Raw genomic sequence first — 27,905 nt, forward strand, 5'->3', positions numbered from 1 at the left:
AATGCGCCAGGAAGAACGATGGAACCCAGATAATTGCATTAACATTTTGCCTATGGATGTCATTGGACCATAATTCCTGTCAACCCTAAGGACTGGCCATGCTGGCTGGGACTGATGGGAGCTGGAGTTAAACAGGTAAAAGGTTCTCCATTAATGACATAAAGCTTTCTTTGTTTCCTGGAAGCTGCTGATGGATCAGCTCCATTGACCAGCTCCTAGGTCTACCTCCCCCCTTGACTGCTTCAGCACTTGGAGCATGGACTTCATGTTGCTGAAGCTGTTGGACAGCTCCTCTACTGGTCCAATGTCCTATGTAATAGTTCTTCATAGGGCTTTCTGGGCTTGGTTGGACCACTCCCCTGCTTCACCCAGCAGGATAAGGATAGGGAATTCTGCTTCCTATGCTGTCAAGGAACTTAGCTTCAGGGTAAATTGCTGCTGGAGACCCCTCCTTACTTCTTCTCCATATGGAGAGAACATTGGAATTGGCCTCAAGTCAGAGATTTCTAGTGCTTTGAGCATCAGCTGGAAATCACGTTACATGTGGCCTCTTTAAATTCCCCACTTTATTCACACGCAGGGAAACCAAATTTCCCAGGGAGTTGGGATAAATTCTCCAATGGTTTCTCTGGAATTCTCTGGAAGACCTCTGATATTTCTTTCTTATAAAAGTATCTTCCATGTATATTTGTACCCTGTGGGGTCATGGCAGAACAGCTGACTTTGGCATGGCACAGGTGCTGTTCCTCTCCTCAAAGGCTTTGATTGTGTCATCGTTTCCCGTGTGTTTCCATTTTAGTATTCTTTCCAGATGGAAAATAAAAGTGGTGACATGATCTCATTCTTTCACAAACCCGGGGGAATCTTCGCTTGCCATTTCTGTATCTGTGAAATTTCACAGTTCAGGCTTCCGAGAAAGTGGGAATGGAAGTTTTCAAACCATAGCTCATCATTGGGAACGGTTTAGCTCTTTAGTTTGAAACCAGAAGTACTTGGTGTCCAGTGCGATAATTGATGTTCTAATGGAGGGGTGGGGAACTTCACACCTGGAGACTGAATGGTGTCTTCCAAGCTTGTCTGGTCCTCAGAACTCCCTCACATCTGCTTTCATTTCCTTGCTTGACAACCTCCTTGGTTGTTGTAGTTTACATATTTATTGTTACATTACTACTTAGAACCAGTGCGGTGTAATGGCTAGAGTGTCAGAGTAGGACCTGGGAGACCAGGGTTTGAACACCCACTAAGCCATGAAGCTTAATGGGTGACCTTTGACCAGTCACTGCTTCTCAGCCTAACTTACCTCACAGGGTTGTTGTGAAGATAAAATGGGGATACACCACCTTCAGCTCCTTGGTGGAAAATATAGTATATAAATGTAAGAATTGCCTTATATCCCACTGCTCCTCTATGAAGCTCAAGGTGACATTCAGAGTTCTCCCTTCCTTATCCTGAGAGGTAGGTTAGACTGAGGGACAGTGGGCTGCATCTATTGTTAGTCCAATTGAAGTTAATAATCACAGCTAGTTTGGTGCTATTGCTTGCAATTCACCTAGTCAAAGTGGGACTTGGAGACTGGCCCAAGTTCACCCATCAAGCTCCATGGCTGAGTGGGGACGTAAACACTGATCTCCCAGGTCCTAGTCCAGCACCCTAACCCTTATGTCATCCTCTCATTGCTGAATTCCATAGCTATCTGGGGACAGTGTTGGGAGGACATTCACACCACATTGTTAAGACTTTATTTGGAAGTGGGCATGATTCCCTGATCGTCGCCAGCTGCCCCCACTACCCACTTCAGAAGGACTACTAAAGCACAAACAGCCCTACTGATATCATCATTGTTCTCCCATAAGGAAATCTGATCTCTCTTGTACAGGAAGCTGCATAACTCAAGCAAGATGATTTATGGAGTTGCTATGGAGCTATGGAAAGTATGTGCAGGAGGAGGACAAACTAGCAGCCTTAGAGAGCCGTAGTCAGCTGTAATAAGGAAATGGGGGTGGTTTGGCAGTATCCAACATGACAGCTCCACCAGGCCTCTGCAAGGGATCCTTTGATAAAAGATTTTAGGCATCTCCTTTTTGAAACAGGCATCATGGCGCAACTGCTTTTGAGGAAAGGGTGTTGCATTAATTTCTCATGGTACCCAAGTGAGCTCCACGCTGGGTATTGCTTTATGTTAATCAAATTTTTACAAAAGAGGACACAAATGTCCGACAAGCAAAGAATCCCCAACACTGTGAGAGTAAGCTAGGCTTTCCAGCTATTCATAATTTTACAGTCTGTTCATATATCGGGAGCTCTCACCCTAATACTATTGTTGTTGCTTATTAAATTGATAAAACAGCCTTTGCCCAAAGATCACAGGGCAGTTTACAACAGAAGAAATAGGCAGGAGGAGATTACTATGAGTGGCATTGGACTGTGTGCACTGTCAAAATAGGTCTCTGCCATGATTGTCTAGACTGCCCTCCTATCACAGAGGTGAGGCCAAAGGGAGATGTTCTGGCTGCCTTTGTCTGAGCTGTAGAGCAGCAGCTTATGCAGGAGGTCCCAGGTTCAAATCCTGGCCTCTCCAGTTAGCTCTAGAAATGTCCTTTGTCTGAAACCCTGGGTAGTCACTGCCAGCCAGTGTAAACAACACTGAGCTCAATGGACCAATGATCTGGCTTGATACTTGGAAGCTTCCTATGTTCCTGTAATATTGACCATCCATGTGTATTCATATCTGGCAGGGATTTTTTTAAAAAAAACAACAACAAAGTGCTATTGGGATGTACTGATGAAGCCTTTTCCATTCCATATCAGTTTCACATATGGTTAATTGTAGGTCCATTCCATCATTATTTTTTGCTAACTGAAAATAACCACATGTTATGTACATATTCTCTCCCTAAAATATGCATTCTGTGTCCTTCTCAAATGCATTTCCCCATAAAATATGCATTTTTCTTGTTAAATATGAATTTTTGGATGTGCTTTCCAAAACCAAGACTGCATCACAAAACTCAGAGAGAAGAGCATCAGCCAGCTGGTAGCTGTGTTCTTGTCTGCATTTGAGTTCAGGACCATCTAAGTAAATCAGTTGGCTTTAAAATGTGAACTGAACCAATTTATCCTCTATCCCACAGTATTACGATCTGTGATGTAGCCATCCCTTCTAAATGGGTTGTCCGCACTAGAGAAGACACTTGTCACAATGACTTATTGCATGCAATGCTATTTACCTTCAAGACTCTCTGATCTGTATTGCTACAATGACAATACAAAGACCCCCTCTTCTTTCAGTGACAGCCCCCTGAGGGCTGTTCCCTGAGGTGGTTGTCACTTGGCAATGAAATACCCCAAGGTGACTCCCCACTTTACCCTTCAATAACAAGTGAATCACAGCAGCCAAGTCCTTCTCTGCCAGGTAAACAAATTAACAGTGTGTCACTAATGACGCCTACATCTGTTGCTTGGTATTCAGATGCTTGACATAGCAGGCTGAAACAAAGCAACATGTGTATGTGTGTGTGTGTGTCTGTTGCAGACAGCAATTGTTATGTAGGTCTGCATGGATTATTCCCACTTACTTGACTAATGGAGACACAAAAACCTGCTGATGGAACCAGGAGAAATGACAGTTGTGGCATTGCCATGTAAGTGTGTTTGTGTGTGAGAGAGAGAGAGAGTTAGAGTTTACCTCTCCACATTTCCACAGATGCCTGCAGCACAAGACATTTCTGCTTGAGAAGTAGGGAGAAATTGCCCCTCTTAGCTGAATTGTGTTTTGATTTCTTGGAGAATATCCAGCTCTTCTCCCTGGAATCCCCTGTCATCCTCCAACAACCAGCTTTCTCATAAATTTAATCTTGTCTAAATAGCACAAGCTGATTGTTGTTGTTGTTGTTTAAAAAGAAGGTCTCCTCTAGGCCATGTGGGTAAGATTAAGATTCCACAAACTGGCACCTTTTGACTAATGCACTATGGAGAGAGAAGAGAAGAGAAGAGAGAAGAGAGAGCATTGAACAGATGTCTCTTATCTATACCATGGTGGGGGTGGAGCAGTTTGACCCTTGAGTGTTTTGATTTGAACAATATGTTGCATGTGCTCATGCAGATGTTTGTTCTCTGACTGCTCCTATTTGTTAGGGACAATTCCTCTTTGCTATTACTGGACTCTGGTAAATTGCTTTCCTATCTTTTTGCTTTTGCCTTTTGGGCACGCCTTGTTCAAACATGGTTAGTACAAGCTGCTAGAATTGTCATCCATTATCTTCCACACTTCCTCCAAGATGTTCATACATGGCCCTCCCCCCACATCCTTGTAAAGTAAGTTAGGCTAAGCAATTATGACCAGCCTCAGATTGTCCAGTGACATCCAGTGGATGAATGGGGATTTGAACCTGGATAAGAATGTAAGAAGGACCCTGCTGGTTCACACCAAAAACCTATCTAGTCCAGCATCATGTTTCCCTCAGTGGCCTCTGGGAAGCCCACAAGAAGGATAGAGGGACAACAATCCATTCCTGCTGCTGTTTCCCAGCTACTGACATTCAGAGATACATCTGGTCTGCTTGGTCCTAGCCCAAAACTCTAACCATTATTCCACACTGCCTCTCTTTAAGAGTTGCCATCCAGCAACATTTAACTGCATCCCCAGTCCTCTGGAAGTTACATCTCTGAGTGGTGGTGGTTGGGTGGGTTCATCTTGCCTTTATAACACCCAATGAAGTTGACCCTTGGTGGTGGTGAGGAGAGACATTACCTGATCAATATTCAACAAACTGCATATCGGGTGATACACAAGGGTTCAATCCTGCTTTTTCAGGGTGCGGGAGCAGGAGCTGGCTGATGTGCCCAAATCAAGAAGGATTTAATTCCCTCCTCATCTGCTGAGGAACTGAGGTTCAATCTTGCTTCCTGCAAGGCTCAGGAATGGGGACTGGTTTGCATGCCTGAACCAAGTAGGACTGAACTTTCTGCATATTAGCTCATGAATGGGGGTTCAGCCCTACTTCCTGCAGAGTTTGAGTGTACCAGCCAGTCCCCACCACCATGTATTAACTGATGCGCAGGGAGGTCAACCCTGCTTTCTGCCACCATGAATATATGTGTCCCACACCTAACACCACATATTATATCAGGTGTGGGAGAGGTGAGCATGGTTTTGTTCTTGCAGGCAAAATGGGGAGGCATGGAAGGCCAAGTTTGACCCACAGGCTAGAACTGCCCCATCCTTGATGTAAACACTAAATTGGTATGCAGTGCACCACTTGCCATTTCACTCATCAGACATATTGGTATATTTGCTGTTGTTGGTTATGTCTTCTTAGACAATTTGTTGTAGCAGTTTTCCCTGCTGAATTCTTTAACCAAAAGAATGAACACCATGTTGGCTTTTCAGACCAGGGGAGGGCAGGCATTTGCAGAGTATGTGAAGATAGCAAGTGACAGGCAAGAGCAGAGCCTTCAGCAATGCATTATGTTCTGAAGGTTCAGATAGTGATCTTCCCTACAAGGGCAGGAGTGGTGCAAGGTGAATGTATCCTGTTTTCTTCTGTGAAATGCTGGAGGATAAGTACAGGTGCATTCCTTAAGCTAATGACTTGATACACCAGAAACCAGAGGCTCTTCTACATATCATATAGGAAGCTGCCTTGCCGACCTTTCTGATGGACCCAATCCAAGCATGGCTTGGAGCACGAAAGGGAAACCTGTGGTCCTCCAGATGATGTTGGCCCCAGCCCCAGCCAGCATGATGGTCAGGGATGCTGGAAGCTGTAGTCCAGCCACATCTAGATGGCTATTGGCTCTTGATATGATGGGATACATAGCCTACGTCCCCTCCCATGCACCCTATAGGTGTTTGTTGGCCATGCAGCACCTCACTGCAAATGAATGAAAGGGTTCAGGGGTGCTGTTTCAAATCTCAGTGGTGGGATGGGTTGAGATTCTTACAAAGTCCTAAAGCAGGGGTGGTGGACCTGTAGTCCTTCCAGCGTGGCTGAGCTCCATCATCTGACCACTGGCCATGAGGCTTGGGACTGATGGGAGTTGGTGGCAGTAGTGCTTCTGAATCCCAGTTGCTGGAAACCACAGGAGGGGAACCTGCTCTTGCACTCATATTCTGCTTGTGAATTTCCCACAGTCATTGGGTTGGCCACTGTGAGTGCAGGATGCTGGACTAGATGGGTCATTGGCCTGATCATAGAAGGTCCTTCCTATGTTCTTCTGCGTTGGTGTCCAACATGATTCTCAAGGTCCCTTCCAATTCTACAATTGATTCTATGAACATCTGAATATCTACAGGTTCCCTGCTCATGTCCAACAGCCCTGTTCATGGATATATTCAAGATTGATTTGTTCGCTTATTTTTTAAAGAAATAATAGTTGACTTCAAGAGAACATAAAAAGAGGTTGCTGGATAAGGTAAGGATAATCTAGTCCAGCGTCCTGTTCCACAGCAGCCAACCAGATGCCCAGGGGAAGCCAGCTAGTCGGCTCTGAGCACAACCTCTCTCTCCCCACTTGTGATTCCCAGCAATAGGTGTTTTGAGGCATAGTGTCTCCAAAATAGAGGAAGAACAAAGCAGCTGATAACCTTTTTGCTCCATGAATTTGTCTAATCCTCTTGTAAAGCCTTCCAAGTTGGTGGCCATCAATATTCCATATGGGGGTGAATTGGTAGTATTAATTTTGGTTCTATTAATTCTTAACAAAATACTCTTCTTAAAAAGAAAAAGAAAAACAGGAACAAATATTGTTTGTTTACAGGGTGGAGCCGGCGCTTACCCGCATCAAAGAAGACAGGAAACGGATCATCCTTCCAGCTATTGACAACATAAAATACAACACGTTTGAAGTGCAGCAATACGCCAATGCAGCTCATGGCTACAACTGGGGACTCTGGTGTATGTACATTATCCCACCGCAAGACTGGCTGGACAAGGGGGACGAGTCTGCACCTATCAGGTGACTTTCTGCAATTTCATATCATTGCTGCTTTACTGTTGAAAGTTCCTTAATCCCAAGGGCTGATCTTGGTGACCACTCCCCACAAAAACAACACTGCATGCCATGAGAGGGGATGTTGTGTGCCTTGAGGAATTTAAGCCACCCCATCAGATACATCAACCACACACCACTGTTCTGAGTTGGCCGAGTCCTTGTGCAACTTTCAGAGCTGGTGTCAGCACAGCATTCTGTCTAGGCATTATTGGGATAACTGGGTCCAGTTACTGGTTGGAACCCTTTCGTATGCATAGTTAGAGGCACTTTTGCTAGTGAATCTTGGTTAAAGAATCGTAGAATCATAGAACTGTAGAGTTGGAAGGGACACTGAGGACCATCTGATCCAATCCCTAAAGGGATCGAACCTGCAACCTTGCCGTTATCAGCACTACACTCTAACCAACTGAGCGAAAGAGTAGACTTGTTGCAATCCCACACAGATATATGCTTGCAGAATAAGAAAACAATGAAGTAGTTTATAGCAGGAAATACATGCGTTGGATAGAAAAGTTTCTAACCTAACTAGCCAATCTGGAGAAGAACAAAGGCAGCCATACTAGCTCCAAGTTGACCTCTCATATTGAGGTCCAAGAGAAAAGTGTGAGAGGAGCAGGAAGCTGTAAAAGAATGCAACTATATCAGTCTAATATCAGATACAGAGGTCAGCTCAAGAGGTACAAGGATAGTCTAGGAATCTGGATGCCCCAAATTCTATCTGCCTTCACCCATGCAAAATCCCTCTTGTCCAAGCTGAGTTGCACCCAAACTTCTAGCAGGCATTACTGGGTTCCTATTGAGGTATGCACTCCTTCAGAAGGCCCATCACTGACCCCTAGGGCACCTTGGTTGTGATCCTCATAGGAACCTAGGAAGCTGCCTTAGGCTGAGTCCATCCAGTGGTCCATGTAGCTCAGTATCACCCACACTGATGTTAAGAAACTGCCTCATACTGAGTCAGGCCAGGGGTCTAGCTAGCTCAGTGTTGTCTACACTGACTGGCAGTGGCTCTCCAGGGTATCAGAACATGGACATTCACAGTCCCACCTGGAGGTGCCAGGGATTGAACCTGGGACCTTCTGCATGGAAGACAGATGATCTACCACTGAGCTATGGCCCTTCCCCCTCATATTCGCTATTGCTACCACCTGATCACTTGCCCTCTCTGTGCAGTGAGAAGACTCAGGAACTGGAGCTGCTTCCTCCACCTGTCCTGCCTTCTTCTGAGCAGCTGTGTGGCTTAGGGACAGAGGAAGGAAGGAAGGAATATGCACCAATGATGTGTATGTGGGCTCACACAAAAGGGAGCTCCACTGATGGCATCTTCCTCACGTACCCCACATAAAGCAACCTTTCTTCTGCGACCTTTCTCCTGGCCACTCTGTCCCACTCACATCTTGGCCAGGAAGTCAATAGGGCTGGAGAAGATAGCCATACAGTTTTTTGCTTTTTAGTGTACATCTACCTAATTTGTACTCTCTGAAGCAATATGTGGACAAAATGCAGCTATGCACATATATATGTTCATTTCAAGGGGTAAAGCAGCCTGGGGGAGGAGATCCAGAAGGAAAGCAGTGGCTGTGGAAATGGGTGAAGCTCCTCCCCTCCTGACAGCTGTTTTTCTCTTCCAAAGGCCCTTCACCTGATTCATAGTTTGCAAATTCAGGAGCTGCAGGCATTTCATAGCACCCTCCCTCCCTCCGTGTGTGTGTGTGTGTTTTCACACACATGGTTCCCTCCTCCTTTCCCCATTAGAGGCAACCCTATGCCTGAGCAAAGGTTCATAAATGATGCAAATTGGGCTTTAGCCTTACTTTTCCTCTTATCGCTGTGAAACAGAGGGACGCGACAGCATTCATTTTATTTATCTTCAAGCGGTGCACGTCTGTTATCGGGGACCTCCTGCTCTTTGTGAAGCCTCAATATGCAGGCAGGTAATTGCTCAGGAAATCTGAATGTCCCTTGATAAACCTGGCCAGCTTTTCTCGTTCCCCTTTCAAAGAGCAGCCACTATTTCATTGTCACTGTGGAGATACATCTATGCACTGGGAATGTTTTGCTATTGATTCCAGTGGCCAGGGAAGCGGAGACTACACCAACTTAATCTTTGGTTTCTCTCTCTCTCTCTCTCTCTCTCTCTAAAACACACACACACACACACACACACACACACACACACACACACACACCTCTTCTCTTCCTCCTTACTGTTGGGATTCCGTGTTGCCACAGTCCACGTACTATTTTCCATTTTACCTGTACCTCCATTATCCACACTCCTCCCTTCATTGCTTTCTCTTTTACATTGCAGGCTTCTTGGGATGGAGGGTTGCATTTGTTCTGTATATCACCATGCACATTGGCAGATGGTCTGATGATTGATAAAGTTTGCAAAGTTGGGCTGAGACGAAATCCCCATATTCACAAACTGTGAATTGAAGTAGTGATGGAGAGGCATTTCAATGATTTGTGTGTGTGTGTGTGTGTGTGTGTGTGTGTGTGTGTGTGGATGATGAAAGTCAGCAACATTTTCAAGGGATATATACTGTTTAGTGTTGTTTTTCCTCTACCACCTCTTTTGATTTGGCCACCACCAGCATTAAGAACTTCCCATTCTGTGATTGCATGGCCCTTGGAACATGCTTACATCATGCAGTAGCAACATGCTGAAAAGCACAGAGTGGGCAGGGGCAGAGAGCAGTGACTCCACAGTGCCACTTGTGGAACAGCAAAAACTCTTTTAAAAAGAAGTCAAATGAGGTAATAAAAACAATTATTTTATTATTTATACCCCACCCATCTGATTGGGTTCTCCCAGCCACTTAGGGCTGCTTCCAGCAAAATATAAAAACATAATAAACCACCAAACATTAAAAACTTCCTGATACAGGGCTGCCTTCAGATGTCTTCTAAAAGTTGTGTAGTTCTTTATCTCCTTGATAACTGATGGGAGGGTGCCACTGCCGAGAAGGCGCTGTCACTACTTTTGCCTCCAAGTAATAACTCCCCCCCACAAAAAAACCATCCCCTTTTCATTCCTCACTGCAAAACGTCAAGCCAGAAGTTCACAAAGCCATAGCATCTGGGAGTGAAGCTAAGCAGGCAGAGCCTCATGATGTGCTGGATTCCTTCTTCACACTCCCTGCCACGCAGAGATGGCAGACTTTGGCACTCAGTGGCATAAGACTTGAAGAACACAAAAGAAGCCTGCTGAATCAAGCCAACAGCCCATCTAGGCCTGTTCTCATAGTGGCCAACCTGACTGCAACAGCAACTCTCCCCACATGTGATTCCTAGCAACAGGCATTCAGGGACATACAGTGGTACCTCGGGTTAAGTACTTAATTCGTTCCGGAGGTCCGTTCTTAACCTGAAACTGTTCTTAACCTGAAGCACCACTTTAGCTAATGGGGCCTCCCACTGCTGCTGCACTGCCGGAGCACGATTTCTCTTCTCATCCTGAAGCAAAGATCTTAACCTGAAGCACTATTTCTGGGTTAGCGGAGTCTGTAACCTGAAGGGTATGTAAGCTGAAGCGTATGTAACCCGAGGTACCAATGTATTGCCTTCGATAGGAGAGATAGAACATGACCACCATAGCTAGTAGTCATTGATAGTCTGCGCCATGTTTTGCAAATCCTGATGATTGGTTGATTCAAGGCCATGCACTTGCAAGCCTCAACAATCAGCTGCTGGTCGGCAGTTCCCAAGTGCTGGGACTTTGCCGGCTCCACAGTCCACCTTTCACCCTAGCTGCATCTTTAGCTGCCCTACACCTGATATCATACACCATAAATGGCTTACCCAAAGCAGCCTCAGAGGCCAGACAGAGAGGCCTAATGGTCCACCGGGCTGCTTCCCTCCCCACTCACCTGCTCTGCCTATTGATGGACTGCTCTGTTGCATTCCATTATCAACACCTCCTGGAGCCATTAGTCACCTGTCTCCAGTCAGGCTCGCCTCTGCCTTGAATTTTTATCTCCTTATCCCAGCAGTAGTGGTCTGTTAAAACAACCCATACGTTTCTCGCCGATTGCTTAATGTACCATAGAACGAGGCAGGTGATGCTCCATCAAGGTGCCATGCGCAAGTATTCCGCCATCTCCACAAAGTGTGTTTTGACATTCTCTAATTTATCGAAATGAGTTTGCAGTGAAACACGGCGTCTTTCTGCCCAGCCTCTCGCAAGCTCTCCCTGCTTCAATGGCCTGAGAAAACTCAGTTGTTGTTGTTTTTTGGTGCTTATTAAGTCTTTGTTGACGTCTCGCCGACTCTCTTGACATCCTTTTGACTTCAGTGGTGCGGGTGTGGATTTGTGTCACTTTGATTCTAATCAGAAGTTACTTCTCTCCCCTCCTCCTCCTCTGTAAAGACATCTGGGAAATAAAATCATACCGGTGTTTGAGCAGCAAAAGAGACAGATGGCAGGCCAATTTTCCCCCTCCTCCCGGATTGTCAGATTAGATTAAGGCATTAAGGGAGACAAGATCTGTCAGAATATATCACACCTATGATCCATCTATTCCCACGCCCTGTCTGTCAAGAGCAAGGTGTGCTGGTTTCTTCACACTCAAGAACTAATAAAGACCAAGTATATTATCCCATTGAGGACATTATCAGACCCTCCAAGTGCCCCTATTTCCCAGGGACAGTCCTGGATTTATAGAAACTGTCTTGGTTTCTGATTTGATCCCAGAATGTCCCACTTTTCCTTAGGGTGTTCATATTTTCATTGGAGAAATGTTGGAGGTTATCCTGCCACTGTGGGAAGATGCAAAGTCACCAATAGCACAAGGGCAACCCTAGCTCACCACTTTTGTCTTTGCCAGCTTGGACAGCAGCATTCTCACTGCTCCAGAGGATCTCAAGCTGTGCTCACAGAAGAACATCTTAAAGTAATTTACACAGATTGACTTCACAATCTCTCCCCCGCCCCAGTACAACAATATCCATTTGCAGTGTAGCACTTGGAAAGCTTCAGACCTGCCAAAACCAAAAGCCATTTCATTGTTCCAGCGTTAGATGTCCCCGTGCTGATACTCTTCTTGATAATGCTCTGCACCCATCAGCCAGCCCATCAGATTATCCAAAAGCAGTTTGGCCACCATTAATCACCTTTTCCCCTTTCTCTTTCATTCTCTCGCTCCCTGTATCTGTCTTCCTCTTACTACTAGCTGGATGAGAAAGAGTGATTATAAACAAAATAGATTCTGTTTGATTGATTATGGCTTGGCTGGTAGACACTTCTGACTTCCCCCTCACCCTTGTCAATGCCGACTCAGACATGTTTTCCTTCACCTCTTGGGATGGGGGAGCAATTTGATCCAGATTGAACATGGGAGCTTGTGAATGCAAAGCAGGTGCTGCACCACTGAGCTGTGGCCCTTCCTTGTATGCCCGGGCACCCAGAATCCACCTCCATCAGGACATATTGGTAAATCCAGTGTTTTGGGGGGGTTAAAAATAGGCCACAACAACAATGCCAAGGTGAGTTTGACTTGGCATTGGGTAGCCAAATTAGGGAGTGCTATGGCCCTCAGCACTGGCGGAGTGGGGGAGTGGGGGGAGCACACCGCCCCCGGTGGCACGATCTTGGTGGGGTGCCATTGCAGCTCCCCCCCATGCTGGGTGCCACACCCCCACAGGCCACCACACCCCCAGGACACGTGCCACAGCCCCAGGACACATGCCACACCCCCAGGATGCAAGCCAGCCATGCCCTCCCCTGCTCTCCGCCCCCAAGCCAGAGCTTGAAGCTCTGCCACTGGCCCCCAGCCCCCGTGTGGATCTATGGAGAGAAGCACTTCCCTGTGGATCCCTTTCATGGGATACCCCACCACCAAGGAGGGGAAAGCAGAAGCTCACAATTCCTGCTTGGCCAAAGACTAGGAACAACAACAACTTCTTCTTCTTTATATCATTATGTCAATAATGGTCAATAGTCAATAATGAGGCAGGCAGGCAGACACACCTTGCCAGGAAAGGCATTTTGCAAATGGGGATTATCATCCAGAACTGCTGCAGCAGCCACAAGTACCCCAGATTGCAGAATGACAGGCCTCAGCCCAGTGAATGCTGTGTTTAAGTCCCACTGAAATCAGATGAACAGGGTAACCATGACTCACAAAATGGTTTAGCCAAAATGATTTAGGCTTGGCTTGGAGCAGGGGTAATGATGAGAGGCAAAATCCCTGCCAGCATGGCCAGTTGTCAGGGTTGAAAAGAGGGGTGTTGTTGTTGTTTAGTCGTTTAGTCATGCCTGACTCTTCGTGACCCCATGGACCAGAGCACGCCAGGCACGCCTGTCTTCCACTGCCTCCCGCAGTTTGGTCAAACTCATCTTCATAGCTTCGAGAACACTGTCCAACCATCTCGTCCTCTCTCGTCCCCTTCTCCTTGTGCCCTCCATCTTTCCCAACATCAGGGTCTTTTCCAGGGAGTCTTCTCTTCTCATGAGGTGGCCAAAGTATTGGAGCCTCAGCTTCACAATCTGTCCTTCCAGTGAGCACTCAGGGCTGATTTCCTTCAGAATGGATAGGTTTGATCTTCTTGCAATCCATGGGACTCTCAAGAGTCTCCTCCAGCCATGGAGTTTTCTTGGCAGGGATACTGGAGTGGCTTGCTGGTTCCTGCTCCAGGTGGATCACGTTTGGTCAAAACTCTCCACTATGTCCTGCCCATCTTGGGTGCCCTGCACGGCATAGTTCATAGCTTCTTGAGTTATTCAAGCCCCTTCACCACGGCAAAGCAGTGATCCATGAAGGGGTGAAAAGAGGGGTACTCTACCACATCTGGAGGCCACAGGTTTCTATCCCTGCCTTCCAGCCTTGGGCAGCAATTCTGTAAATACTTAGCTGTGAGTAAGTCCCATTGAATTCCTCTGAGTATTGCTGGTTTTCTTTCGTGCTCCATTTTCAAGCAGGAGCAACACCAGGCGTCAGATATAAACACGCAAGATGAGCCAGATTGCAGCTTCCTTTTGTATGCATTGAAGTTTATTTCAGAACTTTGCTTCATTGTTATTATTTTTATTGTCATTACAAGCCACAAGAGACTTGGCAGGAGGATCTCTGATTCAATTTATCAGTCCTCCGTGCATTTGTTTATTATTATTAAACACAAGGCAAATTGATTAGAATGTTTGCTGCATGTTGGTAAAATATTACTTCCCTGGTAAGAAAGCTGCTGTTCTTTTCTTTCTCTCTTTCCTTCTTTTTATTTTTTAAGGCGGTAATAAAGTTCCATTAGGGGAAGTTTTACAACCGACATCTAATAAAGGAATGAATTGAATCATTGCTTGAATAAAGGGGTAATGGGGCTGTAATGCTCTCATTGTTTTTGGACCAAGGCTGGCTGTTTACAAGGGCTGTGTTGGCATTTTCGTAGTTCTCTTTTGGAGCCTCTCTCTTCAGAGTAGGGATAGAGAAGAAATTAAATTCCGTTTGAGTTCAAGGGCTGATGTACCTATGTAACTTGAGCTTTCCAAAACAATACACAAACCAAATCACAGTCAGGGTCTCAGGTAGCTATCCTCTCCTGTCACCTGCTACCTGTCTGTTCTTTTTCAAAAAAGCTAAGGATGCTAAAGATTGCACCCAGGACCTTCTATATGCAAAACATGTCCTCTTCTTCTCAGCAATGCTCTCTCTCCAACTGTATCAGAGTGGCTTGTATTTGGATAGAAGGAGCTGCCAGGACCTTCTAATCTAAACCATGGGTAGGCAAACTAAGGCCCAGGGGCCGGATCCGGCCCAATCGCCTTCTAAATATGGTCCATCAATGGTCTGGGAATCAGCATGTTTTTACATGAGTAGAATGTGTCCTTCTATTTAAAATGCATCTCTGGGTTATTTGTGGGGCATAGGAATTTGTTCATTCCCCCCCCTTCAAAATATAGTCCCCCCACAAGGTCTGAGGAACAGTGGACCAGCCCCCTGCTGAAAAAGTTTGCTGTCCCCTGTCCTAAACTCACTTACATTGTAGCAAGTCAATTTAACTTCCTTCTGAATAGACATGGGAAGGACTGCACTGTTTTCACATTGCAGTGGAATATAGGAAGCTGCCATCTAGCTCAGTGCCATTGTCTAAACTGGCTGGCAGCAGCTCTCTATGCAGGTTGTCTTTCCCAGCCCTGGATTGAACTTGAGACCTCCTGCTTACAAAGCAGATTATCTACTCCTGAGCCCTTTCAGATCTAGAGTTAGGTTTTTGCTGACTCACGTTGCCTGGGTGGGTGGTGTTAGAATTCCTGCTCCATGATTGCAGTCATGGGATTGTTGTCTTTCACATGACGGTGTATGTTTTGACCCCGCAAAGTGGGAAGTGACGGAGACAGGATGTTTGTGTTACTGTGTTCCATGAAGTGGGACTATTGTCCTTTGTTCTTTCTCTTTGCTGTCTGATGCTAGAGAGAGAGAGGGAGTCATGTTGCAGTGTTCCGTGTGTGTTTATATGTAAATTATGTAAATTATATGATGCATGGATATGAAGTTCATTTTGACATCACATGGGGTGACGTGGGTTTGTTTGAATATGCCCCTCCTTTCTTAGAAAGGGCCTTTTCTGTGGTGGCTCCCCGATTGTGGAATGCTCTCCCCAGAGAGGCTTGTCTGGCGCCATCATTACATGTCTTTAGAAGCCAGGCAAAAACTTTCCTCTTTACCCAGGCCTATGGCTAATAATCAATCGCCTGTGAAAGTGTCGGGGGGAGGTAAAAACATAGTAAGAAGTATATTGTTTTATCACTGATGTTCTGTAATGTGTTTTTAGTGTTGTACATCACTCTGGGATCTTTTGATAAAGGGCTGTATATAAATTGCATAAATTGTTGCTGCTATTCCAGAGGTGCATTGTTTGAACCCTTTGTCCTTCGTTTGTCCTTGTTTCCCCTCATCAACAGGACACCAGCCATGATTGGCTGTTCGTTTGTGGTGGACAGAGAGTACTTTGGTGAGATCGGCCTTCTTGACCCTGGAATGGAAGTTTATGGGGGAGAAAACATTGAACTTGGTATGAGGGTGAGTGACACATTATTGGCTTTGTGGACTGTAGATCAAGTAGGGCTTGAAGAGATAAGAGCTCTCGGCTTAATGATTTAGCCTTGCTTGGACTAGGCGTTTCGGTGTTAACTCATTATTTGAGCCTGCTTGACCATTGGCTGTTTCAATTGCTTTATGGTGGCAATCACAAGCACAGCATGCAGCTAGGGAGTAAATGGAACTGGAGTCAGGGGGGATCAATTCCAAATAAATCTGTCTAGAAACAGACTGTGAGACATCAGAGTAGTCGTGGGTTTCAACTGAGAAAGCCAAGATCCCATTTCCTGATCACCTATAAAACTCACTTGGGCAAGTCACTATCTCTACCTTGCAAGGAATGTTGTGAGGTTAGAGCAGAACAGCTCTGTGTGCTTCCCTGAGCTCCTTGGAATGATAATTAGGGACCAAACATAACAAGGAGGTGCCAGACAGAGGCTCCATGCACCTAAAATGGGAAATATAGATTGGTTCACATGATACTGCCAGAAATGGGTCAGGGGGCAGACACTGAACAAGAGGCGAGAGCAGGAATCATTTGCTGACCTTACAACCCACAAATCAAAAGTCAGTAAATGCTATTGTTGTCCAGGTAATGTCTCAGCTATTAGCAAAGAACTATTATAGTTATTCAGGGTCAAGAGGAGTTCACTGACTAGTCTGTGTCAGCGGAGTCTTTCAGGATCTCAAGAACTGTTGCCCAGGATATGTTCCCTCCTAGCTTTCCATACGATGGCAACTGCACAACAGCTGGGTGGAATATCATCGGGCTGGCTGGAACATCATCAACTCTATGAGACATTTAAACAGTATAAGAAGAATGGATTTGCTATCGAACCCTCTAAATTTGAGAAGGAAATAGTGAATAATAATACGGAGATAATATCAAAGATGTACCGACGACTCCTTGACTAGGAAGTCGAGGAGGAGGAAGTTAAGGCAGTTATAATTAGATGGGCTCAAGATATTGGACACCCTAAAATGCTGAATGAGTGGGAAAACCTCTGGAAAATAACTATGAAGTTTACGGCATGTTATAACATTAAAGAAAGCATGTTAAAGATGCAATATAGGTGGTATCTAACCCCATCAAAGCTCTCAAAGATGTACAAAAACATAGCAAACAACTGTTGGAAGTGTGGGGAAAGTAATGGAGACATCTATCATATGTGGTGGACATGTGGTGGAAAGATTAGAGAATTTTGGTGCCTTGTTTTTGATGAGCTGGGAAAAAAACTTTGGGTTAACCTTTCTTAAAAAAGCCGCTCCAGTTACTACCCAAGGAACCTCCTGGTAGCAGCTGATGGGAAAATGAAGAGGCTACCGCCGCCATCCACATTGCTTCTCCTCTGGCCCAACCCAATGAAGAAGCAGGCTGACTGGAAGTGATGTGATGACAGTGAAGCGAGAGGATTCCCCAGATGCTCCCAGCATCTGCATAAACATCAGGATGCAGCAGCAGCAGTGAGGAAAGGTCCCTAGGCTCTAGGAACAGAGACTGGGAATGAGTCGGTAGAGGCTTTGCAGTATGAAGACAGAATGAGAAGAAAGGAAAGGAAAACGGAAAAAATACGTCATAGAACAGAAGGATTCCAATGAAGGAGGAAGGTGCAGGGAAGGATATGGAACCATGTCTGGGTTGGTAAGCACAGTGGTGAGCCAGGAAAGGGAGAGACCGAGACGGAGAAAGAAGTGCAAGGTTATAGGGAAGGAACCAATATACTACAGAAAACTGTGTGGTCTTTTGGCAGGCAGTGTTATACTATGAAAAAGAAGGGTATCTAAACTCAAGTGGTAAATTTCCCACCAGCGGTCTCTGACAGGAAGAGACAACCTGGGGCTCTAAGAATCCTCACATAGCACTTTTCTGACAGCTCCTTTCTTAATGTGGAGGTGGGGGGGCCTGCATTCCCTCCAGCTGAAATGAACGGGATGCTTTGCGTGCAGATCTGTGTGCAACTCTGCAGTTCTCCCCCCGGTCCTACTTGCACCCAGAGAATTACTTCCAGTTGGGCAGCTACCTTGAGGTGTGCATGACTGTAGATGCCTGGCACAGCAGCCAAAGGCTGATACATAATTAGTGAGCAAAAGCCAAGCCCTGGAGCCCTGGAAGATGCAATTGTGCTGAAACGTAGACGTTGAGCAGAGGGCTGTTCCAGAGGGACTGGTTCTGGGGTCTAGCAGCATCATAGAAACAGTTGGGGCAAATGCCTCTGGAGAATGTGGCTGGATGCATCTGACTCTCAAATTGCTGCCAGAGAGTCGGAGCAGCTAAATTTGGCGCCTGTCAGCTTTCATCCAACTCCCTGGTGTAGACCAGGCTTAGCATATTCAAGATTGCTTGCTGTGACTTTTTTTCTCAGAGCTGCTGCTAAATGTCTCCTTGAAGGTAGCAGGATGATGTATCAGTGGTCAGCACTTTTAAAGAAGCAAGCTGCGACACATTAAACCAGGCATAGGCAAACTCCAGCCCTCCAGGTGTTTGGGACTACAATTCCCATCATCCTTAGCTAACAGGACCACTGGGTCAGGGATGATGGGAATTGTAGTCCCAAACATCTGGAGGGCCGGAGTTTGCCTATGCTTGCATTAAACGATAGGTTATGTTTTGGTACTTAGGGCTGGGCAGCAGGTGGGTATGAACCCCCCAGGTGTTTTTGGGAGGGACATGGGCAGGATGCATGCTATGGTGGGGTTCTACTCCCCTTTGCCACTGTTGGTGCTGCTCATCAGCTTGATAGCCTTTCTTAGCCCAATCAGTTCCACTTCACTTCCCAAAGCGCTGGTTCTCCTAGGTCTTCCAAGATAAGAGAGAGAGAGGGGGAGAGAGAGAGAGAGAGAGAGAGAGAGAGAGAGAGAGAGAGAAGGGACTAGAGGGCTTTTGAGATTATCACCAATGTGGTATGGACTTTGGCAGATGTCTGATAGTGATGACCCCTAACAGCAATCTGGAATCAGGAGCCCTAAGTTAGGTATTAGTTGACTATAGCTAGGGAGGAGGACCTATAGCCTTCAGCCTAATTTAAGTTGGCCCACAAAGGTGGATTGGAAGAGGGAGCTTCATAGATGTAGTTTTTGTGGGAATGTTCAGGGATACAGGAGAAGATATATTGTTTGATTATATCCTTTCCAACTTGTGTTAACAAGTTCCACAATTTAGCAGAGTAACATTTGCCTTTTTAAACTTGTACAGCAGATGCATTTGCTCAGGCTCGTTAAAGCCTCTATAATAAGTTTCCTTTTGGTAATTCCCATTCAGTCCCTCATAAAAAGATAAGAAACAACACAGTCTTCTTTAAAAGTATAAAAAGAGTTTACTCACACATTCTTTTCACAATTGGATCCCAGAAGGCAGACTTAGCTTAGAAAAGTAATATACCTGGAAACTATCCCATAAGGAATAGTTGGAAGCCAAGAGAGCATCTTAGGCTAAGCAGATGTTGCTTCTTCGACGAATGTAGTCAGAAAGAAAGAGATGGCAGCCAGTCCTATGCTTTTGTTACCTGCACAGGTGAGGCCACGCCCACCTCTAGTAACACGCAAAGGAAATCTGTCCCAGCTTAGGAGAAACAGGAAGTTCCAACTGGCTGGTCCAGACATCCCCTTTTATGTCCACTCTAGGGATGTTGTACTTGACTGCTCTTGTGTTTCACATCCCACAGTTTTCATAGAAACATAGAGTTGGAAGGGACCACAAGGGCCATCTAGTCCAACCCCCTGTAATGCAGGAAACTTTTTGCCCAATGTGGGGCTTGAACCCGTAACCTTGAGATTAAGAGTTTTGTGCTGTATACCAATAGTAGGGAACCTCAGTCCCCCGAGGGTCAAATGCAGCCCACCAAGCTTCTCCATGTCGCCCTCAGGTCTTCATCCAGGATGCCGCCTGAACCTCAAAGGTTCACCACTGGGTGAGCTGTACACCTACCCAGCAGATCCTGGCACAAGGGCAGACACTCCAAAAATCTGAAGTGGAGAATTTCAGAAGCATCCCCAATTTCCTTAGTCCCATTGTGGCTGCAAACTGCAATGCTAGTATTAAAGACTAGGATGGTTTCAGTACTGAACATGGGTGAATCCATTGCCAGTCTTGTGAGGTGAATCTGGTCTGGGATCCATTGGATTCTGAGCCAGACTCACTGGTGTAGCTTGGCAACTTTGGGCATGACCTGTATTCAACTGCTCTGCCACCTGGGTGCTGGTTCAGAGAGAGGACCCAGTTATCCTGCTTCCCCAGCTTCCAGCTTCTGTTTCAGCCACTGTGAGGATGTGCAGTTGCTCTGCCACCCTGAAGAGCCCTACAGGTGTGTGTGGGTTGGGATTGCAACTTATTCCTTCCTTTAATCTGAAGGCTGCATTTCTCAGGTTCTCATGCAAGAATAGTTCAGAGCTAAAATATCACGGGGAGTGGGGAAGAGAAAGCAAAGGCTGATAGGAGCTAAAAATTATTAGCAAATGCTTAATAATGCTTGAAAATGCCTTTACTAATTAACATTATTTTCCTGCTGAAGAGAAAACAGAAGGCTTCTGCTTGGTTTTGTTATGTCTGATAAACCTTTGTTGAAATAATTTTAATCAACTGGAATCAGAGAATCCTGTCTAATTAATGTGACTGATCTGATTAGAATATTGCCTGGTGACCCTCCAAAATCCTTCTTAAACAGTAACATTTATTTCAGATAAGCTTTTTTTGTTGTTTTCCAGCTGTCAGGACAGTATGTGTCTGCAGGTGCATAAGGAACCATGCTCAGTAGCAGAGCACATGGCAAAGATCCCAAATTCATTCGCTGATAAGGAGCCAGTTTTAAGTTGCTAGCCCTTTGTAAATTTAGTCTCATGAATTAGAAGAACATTTCTAACCTTTCTGAATACCACCTACATCCCAAAACCTGCATTTCCAGCTGAAAATAAACTGAGGAAGAAGAACCAACCAATTTGACCAATGCATGGAGGCTGAGGCTATCAGTGACCACATGAAGGCTATGTTGTGTCATGTATTCTACTCAATATTGACCCAGAGCAAAACTCCAACATATAGTTAGCAGAGTAAAAACATAAACATGTTGCAGGATTCCCCACAAAATAGACCAGAGGCAATTGCATTTCATCCAGCAGAGCTTTACTGCTACTGAAGGCAAATGAGCATAATGGTCACAAATGCAATACATTCAGGATTGGCACAGTCCATAAGAAATCCAGTTGCACATAGAAATGCAAACTGATGTGTTGGAGACAGTTGAAGACAGCATGCCTCTGAATGCCAGTTACTGGCTATTCATCATGGGGAGCATGCTGTTGTCCTCATGTCCAGCTTGCAGGCTTCCCACAGGCATCTGATTGGCTACCATGAGAACCACATGCTAGACTAGATGGGCCGCTGGTCTGATCCAGCAGGATTCTTCTTATGTTCTTGTGCCACACGGTGCCAAAAGCTGCCATCTTTGATTGCTGAGTGAGGGCCAGGAGTGGGGACAAGAAACCCCACTGAACATCTCTGAATACCTATTGCTGGACATTCTCAAGTGGGGAGAACACTGTCGCACGTAACTGTTCTGTTCCATTCCCCTAAAACAGTGGTTCCCAACCTTTTTTTGGCTATGCCCACCCTAAGCAACTCTAAAATCCTGATGCCCACCCCCTGTGACATATAATTCTTATTATTCAAAAATTAACTCCTATTCACATGGAGGAAGCCTAAAAGGCCATTAACTGTTAATAACTCATTCTCAAATTGCCCCCCTTAAAAATCAAATTGCCCCCCTGTGGGGCATGTGCCCCACATTGGGAACCATGGCCCTAAGAAGTTCCAAGGGGGCAAAACATCTGTGCGCTGCCCAACTCCTTGCCCCTCTCCACTGCAAGCTGGACACATTATACCAAAAAAAATGCACATTTCCCCACCATTTGCATGATTGCTACAGGATTTGCACACACAGGGTGGTATTCAGGCTTTACTCAGAGCCATGGAAGCAGTGGCGTAGCGTGGGTTGTCAGCACCCGGGGCAAGGCAAGTAATTTGCGCCCCCTAACCCGTGGATTTGCGCCCCCTAACCTGTGGATTTGCGCCCCCTAACCCCAAGCCCCAGATGTTGCGCCCGGTGCGGCCGGCCCCCCTGCACCCCCCACGCTACGCCACTGGATGGAAGTGAATGAACATTACTCCATTAGGGACCATTGATTTTGGTGGGCCTGTCGTGAGTAAACGTTCGCTAAATACCACCCAAGGGATCTGAAAGTTGCTTTTGGGGACTTGGCAAGATCAGAAGCTGCCTTCTGCTGAGCCACACTATTGCACTGTCTGCACTGCTTGGAAATAGATATCCAGGATTTAAGACAGGGAACGTTCCCAGCCTTCACCAGAGTTGCCAGCAATGGTGACTGGTGCACTTTTGGACTGGTAGGGCCGGAACAGGGAGGTCCACAGTAGGCAGAATCAGAGCCAATGGCAGGCAGAGCCAACACATTCTAATCCTCCCTGCTGAGTTCTACAAAACGGAGATGAATGAGGTGACAGCCAGGGCCATCTCCTGGACTGGTTGTAGTAAGAAGGCAGTGTCCCATTCACTCTAATGGGTCGGCTTCCAACAGTTGCCGAGATTTGGACCTGGGACACTCTACATGCGAAACATGTGCTCTGCGACTGCACCATGGCCCTTCAGTCTTTGGTGCCTGAGCTTGTCCAAAGGCAAGCAGAACTGGAGAGGGTTAAAGAGACAGAAATCAATAGCTCTAACAAACTGTGGGTTATTTACTCCCCTGACTCATTAAAAATAACCAGAGTGCCTGACAAGCCTTATATAAGTCCCCTTATTAGCGGAAGCTACAGATGCCCTTGATTGTTTAGAAAAGGGAGCGTATAAACATTAAAAGCATACTTTATGATTTGACCTAATAGAAAGAGTTTATGAGCCATCTTTTTACGGTGTGGCTGTTAATCATCCTAGTAAAGTGCTCTTTCCATCAGCTGGAGTGTGCCAGCCATCAGGAGCAATGAGCTGCACTTTCCCCCCCTTTACTCCTCCTGATCTTTGGCTCCTCTCCAAGGAGAAGACCAGCCCATGAGGGTCAATAAACAGTGGAACTGGCTGCACACCTGGAAGACCAGGGATCAAGGGTCTGGAGACAAAAGTAGAGTTCCAGCAAAATGATGGGGGTGCATGAGGTCATGGGGGGGAAGCTGTGGCCCTCCAACAGAAAGACACTGTCTCTTTTCTGCACCAGCCATGTCTCTAATGAAAGGTGGGGGACCTGTGGCCCTCCGGATCTCATTGAATGCCAACTCCCCAGGGATGCCACAATATCTGGAGAGACGCAGGTTCCCCCATTTTTGTAGTAAAGCAAGCACAAGGAGCCAGGCTAGATTCTATTCATCTGAAATATACTTATACGTATGTCTGCATGAGGTGCATGTGCAAAGGGGGCTGCAGAATAGGAGAGAGCAGGAGGAGGAGGCGGCCTGGACATGAGGGTTAAGGTGAAAACGCGGGTGCAATTCAGGGCTGACGAAGAGAAGAGAGAAGTGGCTTCAGAAATGGGGTTAGGAAGGTGGAAAGTGAGTGTGGTTGTTGCATGAGGTGGGAAGGGGAACCTCTGTGGGGTGAATGTGAGGGGAGTGGCAAGCAGAGTGAACAGGGGCACAGCCCCTTGTGTGTGTATTTGTGTGTTTGTGTAGACTGGCTTGGCTTTGTTCTTGGTTTGGTATTCCTGCTTTAGAATAAAGAGATTTCATGCTCCTTTGAACAGTCGCTGCTTTATTATTATTATTATTATTATTATTATTATTATTATTATTATTATTAGTCCCCCTTTCTGCCACGATCTTTTACAATAGTCTCACGGTTTACCTATGCTGAATTTAAACTCTGAACTCTCCCTTTTGTTGCATTAGCTGATAACGTAGTAGTTTCTGAAAGCCTCAGCGTGCACTCAGATCAATCCCATCTATTTAAAAGAAAGGTCATTGTCTCCTATTATCTTTTAAAGGCATACAAGTCACTTCTGTGTTTGTAAAAATGTGCAGACACTTGGCCCACATGACTAATGCACCCATCTGGCTCTTCCACAGGCTGGTGAACTGCAATGCTGGACGGCAAGCATCTCTGAATGTCACAAATGTGTATCCAAGCCCAATATAGTCTTCCCAACCGTGGGACCCAGATTAGGAAGGGCTGTAGCTCAGTGATGGAGCTTCTGCTCTGCACACCAAAGGTCCCAGAATCAACTCTGGGCATCCGTTGGTAGGGCTGTCTCAAGACCCTGGACAGCTCCTGTCTGTCAGTGCAGATAATACTGAGTTCCATGGACCAATGACCTGACTCAGTATAAGTCAGTTTCCTATTTTTCTACATTGTTGGATTACAATTCCCATCATCTCTGACCATTGCTCATACTGGATGGTGCTCATGGGGGTTGTAGTTCAACAACATCTGGTGACCCATGCCTGGGAAAGACTGGCCTAAACCATTAGGAACCTCTTGCAGCCTCACCCTGTACCTTCTTGGCTCCATCCAACAATGTTCTTTGTTCTCCTTTAAAGTTGTTGTCAAAGCTGTGGCCCTCCAGACATTGTTGAATTCCACCTCCCATCAGTCCCAGCCAACGTGACTAGTGGGGGGGGGGTGATGGGTGCCCTGAAATTTCTGGAGAGCCATGCATGACATTTCAAAATACAATTTCGTAAGGTAGTGCAGCCTGTGGGGTAAATTGTAAGCCTTGTGTGACCAATACACTGGCCTCCAGACGTTGTTGGAATCCAGTTTCCATCAGTCCCAGGCAGCATGACCAATGGTGAGGGATGATGGGAGCTGAGGTTCAGAAACATCTGGAGAGCACCACTTTGGCTAACCCTATTTTAGGGGCGGACAGGCCACCACAAACCCATTTCTCCAAACATTCTTGTCTCCCCCTGACAGTTGCCTAATAAGGACCAGACATGCTCTGGCAGCTAATTACACTTGTGAGCCTAAGGATGGGGGACAAATTTGTCTTTAATTTGACCCTGCCTAATTTGCAGCTTCTTATATTTTTTTTTTCAAAGTATGGTGTGGCTCCAAAGTACGGAGTCTTAGTTGTTTAAGCACAAACGCTAGGCCCACAGAACTTTCTGGGTTGTCTATGGGAACACGTGATGTCACATAGTTATCTGACCTCCTAGGAAGTGTGGCTGGGAGAGAAGCTGGCATGTAGAGTCCTTTGCCCTGCTGGAAGCAGACACTGTGTTTGTACGTAAAGACAGAAGAGGCTAGTTCTGGTGGTTTGGGGGGGGGGTGTTACCGTGCGGCGTGGTCTGAGTCCGGTCCTAGGTCAAGGGTATGGAGGCTGTCCATCAGGGGTGAAGCGAAGTCCAAAGCGAGGAGTCGGGCATGGTCAGGAACTCTGGCAGGAGAGCAGGTCAGGGTGCCAGCAGGAACAGGTTACCAACGATGTTGCTCCCACAATCTGGGACTGGGCTGGCTGGCCTTTATCTCCTCAGAGGCATAGGGTGGCTCCGGTCCACAGGTGACTCACCTCTCCTGGCCTGAAGGCGAGCACTCCTCCTGCGAGAACTTAGCTCCCTCCGCCTCTCTGCCCTGAGCCTCTGAGCCTGAGAGACTGGAGGGTTACTGGACCCAGAGGCAGCCTCACCTTCCCTTGACAGGGCTGGGAGAGGAGCACCTGCAGGCAATGGGTCCTCAATCACCTCCGGAGCCAGAGCGGATTCAGCTGGTGTCTGCTGTGCAGGCTGGGATTCCTCAGGTTCAGCCTCTGAATCCGATTCCCAGGCCATCACACTAGTCCATTAGTGCAAAGAGGGCATTGCCCTACCAACCTCCGCCTGCCTCCGCCTGGCTGCCTTCTTGCTTACAACTAGGTCAGGGATGGCACTGACTGTCAATCTCCCATCTCCTCTCCTCTTTTCTCAGTTCAATCCTGTCCCCATTTCACAGAATCGCTTTCGCACTTCCTCACCATCAAAAGCAGTTTTGTGTATTTGCCAACACGTCTGGGAAAGTGTTAAAAGCAGGGAGAGAAAATATCTGAGGGGGTCCCATTTGCCTGGCCTCAGCTTCATTTAGAGGGACAGGTCTATTTAAAGTTTCCCTAGAGTGTCATGTTTTGATATGTGAAAGAGATTAATGAAAGGAGGATGAATGGAGAAGCCACGGAGGCGGATGATGTGTGCCGAGTTCTAAGCAGAGTGAACATCGCAGGCAAAGGCAGCTTAAGGTGGATTTCCCTTAAATTTTAATATAATGCAAATTTTATTATATGGTCACAAACCCCGGTGAAAGCAGAACAATTTCTGACATGCACAGAGTTGAAGTATAATGGGCTATATCTAATGTTTGCTGTTTCACAGTACAAGAGCCCTTGCACTAGTAGATGGCAAAGATTACGTGTATCTGAAGAAGTGTGCATGCACACGAAAGCTCATACCAATAATAATAATAATAATAATAATAATAATAATAATAATAATAATAATAATTTATTATTTGTACCCTGCCCATCTGGCTGGGTTTCCCCAGCCACTCTGGGCGGCTTCCATAGAAATCAAAAATACACTAAAATATCACAGATTAAAAACTTCCCTGAACAGGGCTGCCTTAAGATGTCTTCTGAATGTCAGGTAGTTATTTATCGCTTTGACATCTGATGGGAGGGCGTTCCACAGGGCAGGCGCCACTACCGAGAAGGCCCTCTGCCTGGTTCCCTGTAGCTTTGCTTCTCGCAATGAGGGAACCGCCAGAAGGCCCTCGGTGCTGGACCTCAGCATCCGGGCAGAACGATGGGGGTGGAGACGCTCCTTCAGGTATACTGGGCCGAGGCCGTTTAGGGCTTTAAAGGTCAACACCAGCACTTTGAATTGTGCTCGGAAACGTACTGGGAGCCAATGTAGGTCTTTCAAGACCGGTGTTATGTGGTCTCGGCGGCCGCCCCCAATCTTAGTTGGTCTCTAAGGTGCTACTGGAAGGATTCTTTTATTATTATTATTTTATTTTGCACCAGCCATTCCTTGTTCAGGCAAGCAAGAGGTAATATCATAGTTCAAGGACACATTCCAGCCAAGCAAAAGCACTCAACTGGTGAGGAATGTACTCTGGTGAGGGACATGGTCTATGGAGAGTCCTGAGGGCCAGAGGGAAAGCCCTGAAGGGATGCATTTGGCCTTGGGCATGTGGTTCCCAAACCCTGATTGCAAAGGTTCAATCTCCAGATCTTTGCCCACAAATGATATTGGGTAGCACAGCTTGGAGGACTTCACTCCGTAGACTTGGTGAGCCACTTTGACCCAGGGTAACTCTAAGCTAGAATGACCCATGATAGATAAAACAGGGATCGTGTATCATGCACAGATGGCTGTTCAGTATGGTCCTCCTTGCCCAAGACTTCCTCCCTTGCCCCCAATGGACTTGCCTGCTTTTTTAAATGTGACTTCCAAATCCAGCGCCCTCTTAACAATTTACTGCACCTGTCAGGGCTAATTTATTAACGGGACCTGTCAGTAATCAGAAAGCTTGTGGTGTGGCAAAGGCTGACATTCATTCATATTTTTAAAGTCCCATTTGACCTTGAACAGCTGCTAAGTGGAGTGAACATGCTCTGAGAGGGCTCAGGGAGCGTGGCTAATCAGAGGGACCCAACAACATTTGTTGTTGTTTAGTCGTTTAGTCATGTCCGACTCTTTGTGACCCCATGGACCAGAGCACGCCAGGCACTCCTGTCTTCCACTGCCTCCCGCAGTTTGGTCAAACTCATGCTGGTAGCTTCGAGAACACTATCCAGTCATCTTGTCCTCTGTCGTCTCCTTCTCCTTGTGCCCTCCATCTTTCCCAAGTGTCCCTGTTTTCCAAGGACAGTCTCAGATTTACAGAAGCCATCCCAGTTTCTGATTTGATT

General features: G+C 46.3%; 1 protein-coding gene across 2 annotated transcripts in view; it reads left to right on the forward strand.

Annotated features, from left to right (window-relative positions):
- Positions 1-27,905, forward strand: part of GALNT9 (polypeptide N-acetylgalactosaminyltransferase 9) — a 175,953-nt gene that overhangs the window by 75,297 nt on the left and 72,751 nt on the right. For both annotated transcript variants that reach the window (XM_083590220.1, XM_083590221.1), the window contains 2 exons: positions 6,760-6,957; positions 15,893-16,010. In XM_083590220.1, coding sequence (XP_083446346.1) covers positions 6,760-6,957; positions 15,893-16,010 — 316 coding nt within the window. The remainder of the gene's footprint in view (positions 1-6,759; positions 6,958-15,892; positions 16,011-27,905) is intronic.

The sequence above is a fragment of the Podarcis filfolensis genome, assembly GCF_964270895.1.
Source record: "Podarcis filfolensis genome assembly, chromosome: 16".
In the NCBI taxonomy this organism is placed as follows: domain Eukaryota; kingdom Metazoa; phylum Chordata; class Lepidosauria; order Squamata; family Lacertidae; genus Podarcis; species Podarcis filfolensis.